Source organism: Martes martes (genome assembly GCF_963455335.1).
Source record: "Martes martes genome assembly, chromosome: 9".
Taxonomy (NCBI): domain Eukaryota; kingdom Metazoa; phylum Chordata; class Mammalia; order Carnivora; family Mustelidae; genus Martes; species Martes martes.
In genome coordinates, this window is record NC_137896.1 from 119,347,397 (window position 1) to 119,362,749 (window position 15,353).

At 49.7% G+C, this 15,353-nt stretch overlaps 1 protein-coding gene across 1 annotated transcript in view; it reads left to right on the top strand.

The window, feature by feature from the left end:
• Window positions 1–13,809, top strand: part of HADHA (hydroxyacyl-CoA dehydrogenase trifunctional multienzyme complex subunit alpha) — a 47,871-nt gene extending 34,062 nt beyond the window's left edge. The window contains exons 12-20 of the mRNA XM_080813570.1: window positions 2,621–2,755; window positions 4,992–5,163; window positions 7,458–7,544; window positions 10,254–10,394; window positions 10,804–10,872; window positions 11,604–11,799; window positions 12,454–12,568; window positions 13,097–13,242; window positions 13,327–13,809. Of these exons, the coding sequence (XP_080669696.1) occupies window positions 2,621–2,755; window positions 4,992–5,163; window positions 7,458–7,544; window positions 10,254–10,394; window positions 10,804–10,872; window positions 11,604–11,799; window positions 12,454–12,568; window positions 13,097–13,242; window positions 13,327–13,472 (1,207 nt within the window). The 3' untranslated portion in view covers window positions 13,473–13,809. The remainder of the gene's footprint in view (window positions 1–2,620; window positions 2,756–4,991; window positions 5,164–7,457; window positions 7,545–10,253; window positions 10,395–10,803; window positions 10,873–11,603; window positions 11,800–12,453; window positions 12,569–13,096; window positions 13,243–13,326) is intronic.
• Window positions 13,810–15,353: the final 1,544 nt, after the last annotated feature.

Genomic DNA, 15,353 nt, shown 5'->3' on the forward strand with positions numbered 1-15,353 from the left:
CCTGTTCCCACACCCAACACACACACTATGCACTGTTTAATGATCTTGTGTCTCCCTGTGACTTGAGATACCATATCTGGGGACTCACACTTCTTCCTCCCTAAAAAAAATAAAAGCCTCATTCTGACTGTTAAAGGCTTGTCCTTCTAGCTTACAACCTAAACACTTAAGATTCTACCTGCCTGTTTCATGTCATTCTTTGCAGTAAGTCTTTCAGTGCTGTGCTGCCCAAAAGCTCTTCAGCGTTTTAACTTCATAATGCCCCTGAATTCACCTTCTAGCTCAGTGATTCTCAGCCTGGGCCATGTTGCCCCACCAAGGATCATGTGTGATGTCTGGAAGCATTTTTGGTTGTCACAGGTGCATCTGGCATCTAGTGAGCAGAGACCAGGAGTGCTGCTAAACATCCTACAGTACATGGGACAGGCCTAAGAATTACAGTAATCCAATCCAGAATGTCGGTAATGCCAAGGTTGAGTCACACTGCTTATGTGAATTACTGTGAGGGCTTTCAGAACAGCTAATATTACTGCCTTCTCCACCCCTTCATCTTTAATGAAATTATAATCCAAAATAGAAGTAAAACCGGTAAGAAATTTGGGTGAGGCAGATACGATCCTAGGCCAGAGGGCTAATTTCCAAACAGAATATGAACTGTGACCGTAACTGCTTCTCCAGCACACATGTTGATCAGGGCAGTCAGTACCTGTCTGTGGCGTTTGTTCCACCAGCGTGGCAGTATCTCGCATTCTGTCGGTGAGGTTAAGCACTTCGTGCTGCAGTAGAATAAGATGGCCCCCTATGTTGCCATCTCTGCATACATTCTACAGTAATCAGACATAAACAAGGACAGCACAGCCACCCTTTCCCCGTGCACGGTACAAATAGAAGACAAATATGCTGCCAACTTCTAATTATGTAAGAGGGAAACTTTATTACAACAGGAAAGAAAAGGAAGCAAGAGGGGGCGTCTGGGTGACTCAGTGGGTTAAAGCCTCTGCCCTCGACTCAGGTCATGATCCCAGGGTCCTGGGATCAAGCCCTGCATCAGGCTCTCTGCTCAGCAGGGAGCCTGCTTCCTCCTCTCTCTCTCTCTGCGGGCCTCTCTACCTACTTGTGATCTCTGTTAAATAAATAAAATCTTTAAAAAAAAAAAAAAAAGAAAGAAAGAAAAGGAAGCAAGAGAGAAGAATACTGGATCCTGCAAAATTACAAAACTGTAAAACACACACCAACTTCTGCCTCTCCACCAGCCTACCCCTTTACCCCCGTCCCTCCACCTATGAAAAAATGGCATCAATTAAAGAGACTACCTTTGCAGTTGAAGAGAGGCCTCTTAAATTACAGAACCTAATGAGCCACTCCAGACTCCTACTCCTGTCTGCATATACCTCTTCCTGTCATAGCAGCTAGCATATAATGCCATTTGGGTAGGGTGTTATTATACCAAATACATAAAAAAGACAGGCAACATCCACATGAGTCTCACATAAGAAATAAGAAAATGAGGACAAAGTACTTAAGCTTGTGAAAATTCTCCTCCCCCACCTCTAAAAACAGCCACAATACAGAAGAACACTGTAACAGAACACTTCCAAGCTTGAATGAGATATCCTTAAGTAAGCATTTACAGATAAGGGTGATCTAAGAGTTGACCTCAGTTGGGAAATAAGTTGAGGAAAAAGGCGATGAATTAACTATAGGGTACCCAAGGCAGGATAGGTTGAACGGAAGATTGACTAAGGAAACTTGAAGAACTGGGGTGCCTGGCTGGCTCAGTAGGAAGAGCGTGCGACTCTTGATCTCAGGGTCAAGTATGAGCTCCATGTTAGGTGTACAGATTACTTTAAAAAAAAAAAAAAAACCTTAACGAAATGAAGAAAAGGTTCCTTTCTCCTGCTTTCCCCACTGCCAGTAATGCCTCTGCTTCCTCCACTTCTGTCTCTAGGCTCTTCTCCTCACCTTCGATAATCATTTGAATTCCTTATCTGTTTGCTCTTTTCTTTTTTTTTTTTTAAGATTTTATTTATCTGGGTGTTGGACTCTGCACTAGACGTGGAGCCTGGCTGAGATTCCCCTGCCCCCACACTGTTCAAGTGCTTGCATGCTCTCTCTTGCTTTCCCTCTCTAAAAAAAAATTAAATAAATAAATAAATAAATATGAAAGTCAATTTTTTTTTACGATTTTATTTGTTTATTTGACAGAGATCACAAGTAGGCAGAGAGGCAGGCAGAGAAAGAGGGGGAAGCAGGCTCCCTGCTATGCGGGGCTCAATCCCAGGACCCTGGGATCATGACCTGAGCCGAAGGCAGAGGCTCAACCCACTGAGCCACCCAGGCACCCCTGAAAGTCAATTTTTTTTTTTGAAAGTCAATTTTTAAAAATAAAAATTATTTAAATTTTTTATAGATTATAAATGATTTTAAAAACCTTACTTATAGATAAAAATCTTTAATTTTTTTAATAGATAAAATCTGTAGATAGGTATAGACTTTTACAGATAAAAATTATTTAAAATACATTATTATGCCCACTTTCATTGGTTTATTGGATAACTTGGGCGATCTCCCACTTTTACTGAAATTAGTTTACCAAAAGTCACTCATGCTTTCCTTCCAGGCACCTAGCCATTCTTGGTGCAGGGCTGATGGGAGCCGGCATTGCCCAGGTCTCTGTGGATAAGGGCCTGAGGACCATACTTAAAGATGCTACACTAGCCGGGCTGGGCCGAGGACAGCAACAGGTGTTCAAAGGGTAAGCCCGCTGTCTGCCTCTGTCAGCAGAATGCTGTTTGTTTTTTTGCCATTACATATCCCTTTTTCCTAAACGTGGTGAGTACTGGATGCTCCATAGTTAAGCTCTTGCCTTTGATTTTTAGAGACACTAGTTCCTTTACCTTCATTTTATTGTGCATATTAGAAACCATTAACATCATTGGAATCTGTACTGTCTGCAGAAGAGAAAACCATCAGATATTTTTAATTGCCATTTATTTTATGCTTTGGTTTCAAGACTAGAAATTCTCGTGTTTGTGAGTTTTGATGGTTTCCATCTCACTGCCATACTGTTATGAAACACTGAAACAGCACGACCTTGGAGAAGATGAGGATGTGAGGAAATGTACCGTAACTGCATGTTGAAGGTGGGGCTGGGGTCAAAACTCTTGAACCTTCTGTATCTTGGCTGGCGATACCGTAGAGAAGGAGGAAACAGATTTGGTTCCACCATGTCTGAGGCTTTACGGACTGTGTCTCCATCTTACCTCTGAATTAATAACTGAATATTACTCTCCCTCCTCCCCACCTTCCCCTTCCCTCCTCCCACACGCTGCCTGTTTTGCAGAGGGGGAGAAACTGAGCAGCCGCTTAGCCAGACTAGAAACTGGTTTCAGCTCAGGTCTGTGCTTCAGTGTAGTGAACAAGCTGGCTGCATGTGGACTGCCCTACGTGTGACTTCCAGTTGAATGAGGGTTTTTTGTCTTATTTTTTGTTTGTTTTAGGTTTATTTACTTATTTGAGAGAGAGAAAGGGAACACAAGCGGGGGTGGGGAAGGGCAGAGGGAGAAGCAGACCGCCCACTGAGCAGAGAGCCCCGTGCAGGGCTCCAGCCGGTAGCTGGGATCAGGACACAAGCCGAAGGCGGAGGCTTTTGGAGGCACCTTCAGTGAACTTTTTTGTTGTTGTTTCTCAAATGGGTTATGTAGCTTCAGCCCATTTTGACCTCTTTTCTGCAGAGAGGCTGTTAATGTTGCTACTGTAATGCTATACAAGATGTGGCAGGTTTAATCATTTTGGCAGATTATTATAAGATAGCAAGGAGTTGAGTAAAAGATTTGTGACCAAAAGAAAAAAAAAATGGGCCTGTGCTCGCTAACAGCATTGCCCTGAGACTAGCCTGTAAGCACCCCCAAACATCATCTCATACAGTCACCGAAATGGGAAATTGCTGCTCTAGAATGGGTTCCACCCCCTGTCTCTTTTGGACTTAGGTGCCCCAGCTTTCCCTTTGTGCCTCAGAAGCCTCAGGCTCGGGCGACTGTCCCTTACCACACTGCTGACTTGTGGCCTACATGTTTCCTATCCTCTCTTGGTAACAGTTTCATTAGGCCTTAGAGCAACTAATAATGTTCTGAACTCCGACGAGCATCAGGTTTGCTAACTCCTGACATCGCTGTCAGAAACCAAGAGATCGGACTTTTAAGACTTTGAATACTTTGAACTTACCTTGTGGCTTTAATTTTTCTTTTGGTTAAGGAAATTAGTGAATGGGATTTAGCTCCATTCTTCATTCAGAGGAAGATTCTAGGTCAGTCATTCTGAAAGTGTGGTCAGATTATAACCCAAGAGAGCCTGTTTTTCTTGGCACTGAAAAGTAATCCGTTAAACGTCTGAGTAGCAGGAATCCTTTTTATTATCTCCCTATGGGCAGGAAGAAACCTTGAGTCAATATTTTATGTAATCAATATAATATGCTACTTAATATGTGCCGACTGGGAAGTAGATTAAGAATATAAGAAACAGCGCTCGCTCTCTCTTTTCCAGAAGATTACAGTTACAGAGTAACAGGATGGTGTGTATTGAGGTGCACGTCCCTGTGGTCTAGGACACGCGTTGGGTGTTTCCTCTGTTAACAGGTAGAGAGTTACCAGAGCTGCTTCTCTGTCTTGCCATTCCAGTATTTGTGATTACTCCTCTTGGCAAATTTAAATGCTTGATGAGTGATAGAGTTTAGGTAAATTTCACATGTAGAAGTCTCTTATTGGAGAAAGAACGTGGGCTTGGGGCCAACCTGCCTTTGGCCTGGTACCCCGCCATTTGACCACACGTCCCTCTGAACCTGTTTGAGCAACTCTTCTCCCTCAGAGCGGAGTAACATAACCGCCTCGCAGAGCTGATGAAAAATACAGCACAGTGTCTGTCCGGCCCGTGGATGCTCCACAAATGTTAAGTTTCCTGTTCTTCCCTTCTGACTCGGACTGTGTTTTTTCTAGATTAAATGATAAAGTGAAGAAGAAAGCTCTAACATCATTTGAAAGGGACTCCATTTTCAGCAGCTTGACTGGGCAGCTCGATTACCAGGGTTTTGAAAAGGCTGACATGGTGATTGAAGCTGTTTTTGAGGACCTTAGTCTTAAGCACCGAGTGCTAAAGGAAGTGGAAGCGGTAAGTCGGAGGCCTGTTGTACTTGAATCGTAGCCTAGCAGTGGAGGACACAGAGACAGGTTTTTTAAAAGGAAACTCATGGTTCTTTTTATAGGGCTGTTCATGTCCAGACCTTTCAGTTTTTCTGTGAACCCGTGCACAGTACATAGGTTACAAAGGTCAAATCTGAGTCCTGAGGTAAGAAAACCAAGTAGCACGAGGCTCGTTAGCGTTCTGTGGGAGTTGGGTCACTGGACATACAGATGACCTCTTGGAGTGTAACCAGCTGTCTTGACATTCGGGGTCAGCTACAAGCCGTAACTAAACTTCTGTAGGTCTAGCCGGCACAGGACGTAGGGGAGAAATTCTCTCCCCAGGCAGGTTTCAGATGCTTCCTTTGTGGAAATGGTGCCTTGGTCTTGATCGCAAGTGCTCTGCATGCCGTGTGCAAAACAAGTGCCTGTCAGGGGTGGTGTAACAACGAGCGAGCCCAGAGGAGAACAAAGGATAGGAATGAGTATGAGGTAGAACCGGGGCCTGGGGCAGCAGCCTACAGTTAAGTAAACAGAATGTGGGCTGCCAGATGGTACACACGAAATGCCCCTGGCTCGGCAGCTCTCCTGGTGTCCTGAGTAGTGGCCGTACTCTTACAGAGGCCTCTGTGTGAGGGCGGGCCCTGCTCTGCCACGTGCTCAGCCTTCGGAGACACCACGGACAAGCAGCTATGCTTGGGACAGCTTCCGCTTTGGAATCCATGCCCTGGGAAATCTTTTGACAGAGGGTAACGTAGATTCAGCTGGGGGGAACGTTCAGAAGAGCTGCGTGGATTCGTATCCCATCTGTGCTGAGTGGCATTGCGGCGCAGAGAGGTAGGTGGTGTTCCTGGGGCTTGGAGGGCGCTGCTGAGCCCGAGGCAGGTAGATCCTGGTGAGAAGCAAAAGCAGACACGGGCAGCATGGTGAGAAGACCATTGACCAGCTGACGAGCTGATGGTCTTTGCCTTTGGAAAATCTGGGTTTGGGACTCCCGGCATGGAGAAGGGTGTGTTAGTTCTAGCAGCTGGGAAACTAGTGATCAGGGGAAAGAAAAAGAGAGATCAGATCAAGAGAAGTGCAGACTCTGAGCAAACGCTACAGTGTTGACCTCTGGCTTCCAGGAGGACAAAAAATCAGGGCTTCTTACAGTCTGGAGCTCACGGTGTCACTCCTGCTTTCCATTGGGAAAGGCAAGTCATGAGATTCAGGAGGGCGGAACTAGGCTCTGCATCTGGATGGCAGGAAAGCCCCACGTGAATCAGGAGGGGAGGAATTGGAGCCCACTGTCCAGCTGCCTTTGGAGACACTGGCCTGCTCTTCACGATGTCCTCACCGGCGTGAGACGCCACACCGCGCAGACCTGCCGCTTGAGGCTCCTGACTTCCTTGCAGTCGTGCTCTGCTCTCAGTTCATACTTCTGACGAGCTAAAATCCTGGGGACTTTACACAAGCTGGCTGCCGAGCCAGGTTTTGTCCAGCAGGAGCCTCACTAGGTTTTTCCTGGTTTTCTTTTTAAAAAAATCTTAATGCGGTATTCTACCTTTGTCCCCATTATAATTGCTGTTACTTTACACTCAGCTTTTCAGGGTGTTGCATGTATCTTGAACCTTGACTCCATCTCCTGTGTTAAGGATTTTGCCTGTCCCAGTATGCACAGATCTGACAGGTGTGCCTTCCCGTGTTCTTTGTGCACGCAGCTGAATAAAAACATGAGTAGTTTGGGATCATGAACAGAATGCTGAGACGTTCTACATTAGAGACTGTTCTCCAGGATGTTCTTCAGTTAATAGGATTCGTGTGCTGTAGACTAATTACAGTGGTGCAGTTTTCTAATAGCACCCGGTATAAAATGACGCATGCTGTGGCTGGTTCTTATAAAGGCAAAGGGTGAGGGGATTGTCAGCTTTCAGATTTGAGGGCAGATCCAAAGAAGAAGAGGGACTGATATGCATGCTGAATCTTGAAATGAACGAGAGTTGACTCAAGGTTATCTTTTCAGTATTTATCTGAGGTCTTACTTACCGAACTGCGGAGATGCAGTCGCCAGGTTAGGACACTGAGCCAGAACTAGAAGGTGGCTGAATGGGAAAGAGAACAAGGCCGACACCCTTCCCATCACAGAAGCGCTGGGCGGTTGTAAATGTCAACCAGATAGTATCTGCTGTCTGAGTGGTTGTGGAGGGAGCGGGCCGGGCCCAGGTTTCATGTTTTAGCTCTGCTCGGGACTCCAGTCTTCTCCCAGGCCTACGGGACACATTCTTCAATGCTTTTCCCCTGCAGGTGATTCCAGATCACTGTGTCTTTGCCAGTAACACATCCGCTCTCCCAATCAATGAAATAGCTGCTGTCAGCAAAAGACCTGAGAAGGTAAATTCTGAGCAGAGGGAAGACCCTGAAATGTTTTCCTGCGTGGGCTCCCTGAGAAAGGCTTAGAGCATGAGCAGGGCCTGGTGTGGATTGTGGGGTGGAGGGGTGATGATGTTTTCCCCAAAACTGGGCACAGAGCAGCTAACTCCATGACCGCTGTGAGATACGGGTGAAGTACAACCAAAATATACTTTAATAGGTGATTTGCATCTTTAACAGCTCTTATATTTTAGGTTCAGACTATAAAATGGACCTTTTTTACAATTAGGTATTTAAAGATAGGCCCAAGGGGCACCTGGCTGGCCCAGTCAGTAGAGCATGTGACTCATGGTCTCGGGGTTGTGAATTTGAGCCCCATGTTGGTTGTAGAGTTTACTTAAAAAAAAAAAAAAAAAACTTTAAAAACATCTTTAAATTTTAAAAAATAAAGATAGGCCCTTAAAATAAGAGGGGATACTCCAAAATATCACTTCAGCTACAGAGCAGACACTGGTGACTATCTAAGACAGGCTTGGTTCCAATTCCACATCCAGGAATAGAAGATCAGGCGGGGTGGCGAGGTGTGTCCACCTGTAGGTTCACTTAGAACTTCTACCTAGGGTAGCACTTTCAGTGAGTGTTTGGAATGATGCCTGGAAATGTGTCTTTGGGCTTCTGCTGTCTACCAGTCACCCAGGGAAGGTAAAATCACTCAAAGAGAAATCAAACACCTCATCTCCCTGGGGGATAGCAGTTAGCCTCAGCTAAGCAGAGCCAGCCGGAAGTAAGAAGGAAACATAGAAGACTTGTAAGCAGCTGAAATTGTTCAGACAGGTGCTTGTATTGAAAACACAAAAGTCTGTTTGTTCCTATTCTAATAGCTCGCGAATGCAGGGTAAGCTTGTTTCCTAGCACACCTCGGATTGGAAGCGAAGCGGGGACTGACAGGCAAGTTCAGGGATGGCAGGAAAAGGTCACAGGGAGAAGAGTGATGCTGAGGAAAGACACAAGAACACTATAAAGGCAGACAGTCTGGCCATGTCACCTCAGAGCACCACGGCAGCATTCAAGTCCGTGACAGAGAATCTTTGATGCTAACTTCCCATTTTCCCCGTGGAGCGGAAAAAGCATCATGCTTTGTAGTCCTGGCCTCCTGGGACCTTGGATAGCTTCCGTCACCTGCTTCCCCTGTTACATAAAATTAAGGTGACAGAGGTACGGGGAGGGTGTCCAGCCATCTGCTTATCCAGGACAAGTTGGTCACCTTTGGCACAGCTTTCTTGAGTGCTACAGATTTTGCTTGGGGTAGTGATTCCATGAGTGTATGTACAGTTGTCAGAATCATCGAAATGAACATTTTAAGTTCTGTGCATTTTACTGTGTCTTTTAAGTATACATCGTAAAGGCTAATTCCTTTCGCTCAGAAGTACTGAGTCTGAATCAGGTCCTGTCTTTTTAAATAGTTTAGACACAAGTTAAGGAACAGTTTAGGGTTTAGAAGCAACTTTAGGTTTGGTAAGTTCATGGAACATTCAGGTGACCTGTGCATTACGTAAGGGAGAGTAGGCAGGCTTTGGAACGGGCCAGCTGCGATGGAATCCCACTGCCATTCACTAAGGGACCCTGAGCTCCCAGTCTTAACCTCCTGATGACTCCTTTCCCCTCATCTAGATAAGACTGACTAGTTCACAGAGTGATGGATTAAATGTCAGGAATAAGAGGCAAAGGCATTAAAGAACAGTGGGTAGCCAGCAGTCAGTAAATGGTAGTTATCATTAGTTGTATCTTACAGCTAACGCAAGGGTAGGAGGAGCAAAACTATCAGTTTTAGGATTAAATCATTCTCTCCCACAGCATTTCAGTTGGGAGAACTGTCTGTTGTTAACTTGAGGAGGAGGTTCTGAAATTCAGCATATATCGGAATTACTTGGAAGGCTTCTTAAACACAGTACTGGGCCCTGCCCCTAGCCTCTCATTCAGTAGATCTGGGTCTGGGGTGGACCGGAGAATTTGTAGTTCTAAAATTTCCCAGGCGACACTAATGTTGCTGGTCCCATTACTTCACTTTGAGAATCACTGGTTTAATGAATCTTCGGGTGCATTTGAATGTTGATAGTTTTAAGAATAATTTATTTGAAAAAGAGAGAGTGCGGGAGTTGGGGAGAGGGACAGAGGGAGAGACAGAATCCCAGACTCTGTTGAGCGCAGACCCCAACACAGGGCTTGATCTCATGACCCTGAGACCATGACCTGAGCTAAAATCAGGAGTTGGACATTGAACCAACTGAGCCAGGCATCCCTGAATGTTGTTGTCATTTAAACCCAGTATCCTGGTAGTGAGAACCATGTGTGTAAAAAGCAGATACATCTCTGACAGTCCAGCATATTAATGGGCTCCTCTGCCTACCTCTGCCTCCCCCATCTCAAAAACGATGGGCCCTCTAAACCATCAGCGTCAATAATGGGAGTGGAACCTTCATTCATTCTTCCCTGATGAGTCTAACTGGGTCGTTAGCTGTGATTTGGGCACTAATTGTTAGTAGGATATGTTGCCCTAGAAGCAGTTGGAAGAAGATTCCAGTGAACCCTCTGAGAATACTGAGCTTTTTATGAAAGAACCACAGAGCCAAACTACTCAGATGACCTCCCTTGCTTTCCTACCAAAACAAGAGTGCTGTCCGCTTCCCTCCCCGCGGTCTTAGACCCGTTGGCTTTGCGCTCCCTGTGCAGGTGATCGGCATGCACTACTTCTCTCCTGTGGACAAGATGCAGCTGCTAGAGATCATCACTACCGACAAGACATCTAAGGATACAATGGCTTCGGCCGTAGCCGTTGGGCTCAAGCAGGGGAAGGTCATCATTGTGGTTAAAGTAAGGAGTTGTGTAACAGAGCGGCAGATCTGTTCAGATTCCTTATACCTTCAGGCTTATAGCTATTCTGGGGCAAATAGGTCACCTTTTAGTAGGATTTCCCCTTGGTTGTGTGCGGTATGGACTGGGCTGCTGAGTCAGTGTCTGAGAGGGGGAGTGACTGGGATGAGGCAGGTTCTCCCAGCCCTTCCAGACCTGGCGGGTGGCTGTGAAACCCCGTGCTGTGCTCTTTGGTTCAAGCCGTGCTGCCTTGGCTGTGGCTTCCCCTGCCATGTAATTTTGACGATTCTGTTCGGGACTATAAATCGCCTTGTATTTGAGAGGACACGTGGGGAAGAGAACCTTCTTTTGGCCTCACGTCGTACCTACAGTGGAGGGGCCAGCGAGCTCACGTTCTCTCCCTTGGCAGGATGGACCTGGCTTCTACACCACCAGGTGTCTCGCACCCATGATGTCTGAAGTCCTCAGAATCCTACAGGTCAGTGCTGCTCGCGGAATGTCGGAGGCGTCTTCCACTTAAACCAGTCCTCCAAACCGGTACTGTTAAGATGAACAGGGTTCCTTCTAATACATTTAAGTGCAGGCTCTTCAAGAAGGCCCTTTTGTGCCCGATCCTTCCACGCCGTGGTGGAAAATCACAGCCTTTGCTGCCCTACAGTGGGCAGAACTTGAGCTCTGCTCCCTCACTCCCCTCGCACCAAACGCCTCCTGACAGTGCTCCTCTGCACAGCGTCTGCCTCCCTCAGAGGCAGGAACCACCCGCAACAGACAGGTCCGCTTGGTCTGGTTGGTCCCAGAGCAGCTTCTGCACGCACCCCTCTGGGGGCGCCTTCTCAGGCACAGGCTCCGGGGGGCGATCTCTGCTCCCAGCTGTGGGGAAACCTTGCCCCGTCTGCCATGGAATCTCATCACTGCTGAGGGTCCGAATTGCAGACAAGAAGGAAATGAATAGTGTGTTCACCTCTGAATGAAGTTGTTCAGGCCTTAAAGTGCTGTGGGTTAGGGAAGGCCCAGACTTCCCCCGGTGGCTCCCAAACCTCCTTTGCTTTCCCTGAGTGGGACGGCCCTAGTCCTGGGCCAGGCCAGGTGGCACCCCGGAGAGAAGTGGGTGTCGGACCGGCCCTGTGCCAGAGGGCCAGCGTGGGGAGCCCTTGGCAGAGGGTCTGGAATGCCTTCCTCCTCTAAGGTCCCTGCTTACCTCCCACTCAGGAAGGAGTTGAGCCTAAGAAGCTGGATTCCCTCACCACAAGCTTTGGCTTTCCTGTGGGTGCTGCCACACTGGTCGATGAAGTGGGTGTGGATGTAGCAAAGCACGTGTCAGAAGATCTGGGCAAAGCCTTCGGGGAGCGGTTTGGAGGTGGGAGCGTAGAACTGCTGAAGCAGATGGTGTCCAGGGGCTTCCTGGGTGAGTAGCCTCAGAGAAAACTAACACCCTGAGAGCAGAGTCTCCTGAGACACACAGTTACAGAAGGCCCGTGGGCGAGAGTCTTTCCTAAACACAGAGCCCACATCAAGGGGAGTTTTTTAAATGATTGCATGACAACCCTGGCCTGCGGCCCTGCCACTGCCCAGGGTGTGCAAGCCAGACATTTTCATCTGGCCCAAGCCTCTCACACACCTGCAATCCTGCGGGAGCAGACTCGGCCCCCAGGCTTTACCGTGCTGTCTGGCCACCTATGCGGAGGAGGTGACCCCTCTGAGCACAGAGAGCATGGTTGAGGCCTGCCAGAGGTGGCTTTCTGTCTCGGCAAAGGAGCAGCAGAAGCAACCCTGGGACCGGGGCGTCTACTAGGCCCTGGTGTTGCATAATGGCTGGAAGGAAAGTCACCCAAGTGCCCTTGCCCACCCACATACACAGACTTGCAAGCCCCAAGAAACACGATCATTTTTCCTTCTTTGCCAGCTTTGCAGACAAACGCGAAATTTCTGGGGTTAGCTAGACAGACACATGCAGGGATACAGTTGAGAGGCTGGAGCCGTTCATCAGACTAGGAGAGAAGAGACTCCGCAGGCCCGGGCTCTGAGATTCCGTCATTCTCCCCTCTCTGGCTTCTTTTAGGTCGCAAGTCTGGGAAGGGCTTTTACATCTACCAGGAGGGTGTGAAGAACAAGAATGTGAATTCTGACATGGATGGCATTTTAGCAAGTCTGAAGGTGCCCCCAAAGTCTGAAGTGTGAGTCAACTTCAGTAGCTAATAGTGCAGAAACCTGTTTCTCTTCAGCCCGGAGCTGCTCAGCCCTCTTCCAGCTTTCCTGTGCTAATCACCTTAACCAGAATCCTTTTGCCCTTCCACATGCCATCTCGTTTTCTGCCCAGCGTCAGGGTCAGGACTACAGCTGAGCCTCGGAAAGACCCCTGCTCCAGCCTTCCCTCTGAAGGGCTGGAGGGCAACTAGAAAACCTGGCATCGTGGGCCCTCTTGCCCCGCCAGACCCTCTCTTTCGTAACTGACAGCTGCTGGTGGCAGGAGATTCTCTCTGCTCTGCCCAGCCCTGTGCTAGGTGCCAGCCCCTGGTTACTTAGGCCAAGGAGCTCTGAGCCACCTTTTCCAGGAGCAGAGCTGGCCTCCCGCGGGCTCGTCTCTGCACCATCGCTAGCTGCGGACTGGCTGGCCCTCGGCGCGCCATTCGCTTCTGCACCTGCAGCTCCTGCGTCCCTCCCCGGGACGCTTCATCTACCTGAGTGTCTCTCCCTGTTGGCAGCTCCTCCGACGAAGACATCCAGTACCGCCTGGTGACCAGATTCGTGAACGAGGCGGTCCTGTGCCTGCAGGAGGGGATCCTGGCCACACCCACAGAGGGAGACATCGGCGCGGTCTTCGGGCTCGGCTTTCCCCCGTGTCTCGGAGGTTGGTCTTGCGGGTGAGGCAGGCAGCTTGTTCTGTCCTAGAGCTCGTCCTGTCTCCTGCAGCAGGTCCTGTTTTTCCTTTTAGGGCCCTTCCGCTTTGTGGACCTGTATGGTGCTCAGAAGGTAGTGGACCGGCTCAGGAGGTATGAGGCCGCCTACGGAAAACAGTTCACCCCGTGCCAGCTGCTCATCGACCACGCTAACAGCCCTAACAAGAAGTTCTACCAGTGAGCGGGCCCGCAGCCCTGCTCCCCGGCCCCCTCACCCAGCTGCCGGCAGAGCGGCGTCTGGCTGTGTCGGCGTAACCAGAAGGCAGGCGAGCTCTGGCACTGGGTGTGCGCCCTGATTAAAGTGCCTTCAGCTAGGACAGAGTCTTCCTCCCAGTGAAGTCTGGCTGCGAATGTTTGCACTTCATGCCGGGAGGAGCCCGTGAGCCACCCCAAGGGCTGGTGTCTCCAGAGCTATCCTGCCGCCGGCTCCGCCAGGGCTGGGTGTGGCCAGGGGTGGCCCGGGCCGTTCTGCACCCAGCCATGTACACGATAACAATAAAAACCAACTCTTAACAGCCTCTCTGCCTCCCTGCTCCTTTTTCTTCTTTGTCCTTCTGGGTTAAACCCTCCCTTCAAGGATCTAGAATAAAGCCCTGGGCTTTTGGGGTGTGAATGTGTTGGGAGAGTTCTAGACAGCACCTTGAGAGAGAGACCGTGATGATAAAGGGGATTTAACGCACTAAAGCCTTCGGAACCTGGCCGTATAGACCTGCTCCAGCAGGCTTCTGCTTGCCGTGGGAGGCAGGCCGGACTGAACAGAGCAGGTGAAGTGCCACAGGCTCGGAGGCTAGGTTGTGAGAGACCTCCTTCCCCAAACTGTAATGCCTCGTAGCACCATGGCACCCAGTGCTTTTCGTAGTGGGACTTACGTGCTCTCGGGATGTTAACACTGAAGTGAAGCAGAGGAGAGACTGTTTTCCCGGCCAGTGGATTCTGCTCGTCTTGGCTAGCCCAGAGCACGGAAGGACGGATGGATCACCAGAGACCACATGGTGAGCGGTTCAAGGAGTGCCAAGCCAACCCACCGGCGCCTCGCCCTCCCGGTGCCCTCTGGGCCGGGGAGTTCCTCTGCTGTGCCTGCAGCCGCAGCCCCCAGTGTGTGTAAGCAGCCTCGGGGCTCCTGCCCAGTCCAGCAGAGGGGCCCACACCGCACGTGTGCGGAACCGAAGTCCCAGCACGCCGTGACCCACTGCTCCTGCCTCTGGCACTGCCACGTGCCAGTGCCTCACCGACCCCTGGCGCCAGCTCTGCTGGGACCTGTGGACAGAGAGTTTCGCGCCGGTTCCCCGGACCACTCACAGGTGCTGCGAAGCCAGACCCTAAAACCGAGTCACCTGTGTGCTGGGATTTTCAGATGACCAGAAGGAAATAGGGAACGGATGCTCTCCGCAGAGCCATTAACGGGATTCTAAATGGGGGTTCTGGGAGGGCGCCAGGCAGGCATTTGGTCAGTGCAGGAACTTAAACTTGGGCCCGGGCTGAGGACATGGAGCTTTCCACTCAGCAGCACTAGGAATTGGGTTGAAACACTGGTGGGAGATGGAAGGTTCTTGTAGGGGAGGGGCTGAGGAGGGGCTTTCGGAAGGGAACCCAGGAGTGGGCCACGTGCACACCCCACTCCAAAGTCCTCCCCTGCCTGGAGGCCCATGCCTTGTACCTGCCGGTCCCCAAGGCCCTCCAGAGGAAGAGCGTCGACACCCAGAGTTGCCCCCCAACTCCTGTTCAGTGCTCTAGCATTTATTTCACGAGTCCTTGAGGATTCACAAAGTGATCGGCAAGGAAGCCCGATGCTTCAGCATCAGCGTGTGTGCTCTACCTCCCGACTCCCCTTGCCCCGGAGCGGAGGCGACTGCTCAGGGTGCGAGCACCAGCGCGGCCTCACTATGCTTCAGAGGAACATGGAGGAAATAAATATCTAGGCAGGTAGGCTAGGTAAGGCAGAAGAGAAGGCTGGTCCAGCTGGGGCCTGCCGCTAGTGGCGTGAGGAGAGTTAGTGCAGCCCCGGGGGGCGGGGGGGAGGGGGACCGAGAGAGCGGGGTGTTGGGGGGGACGGATGGTTGGA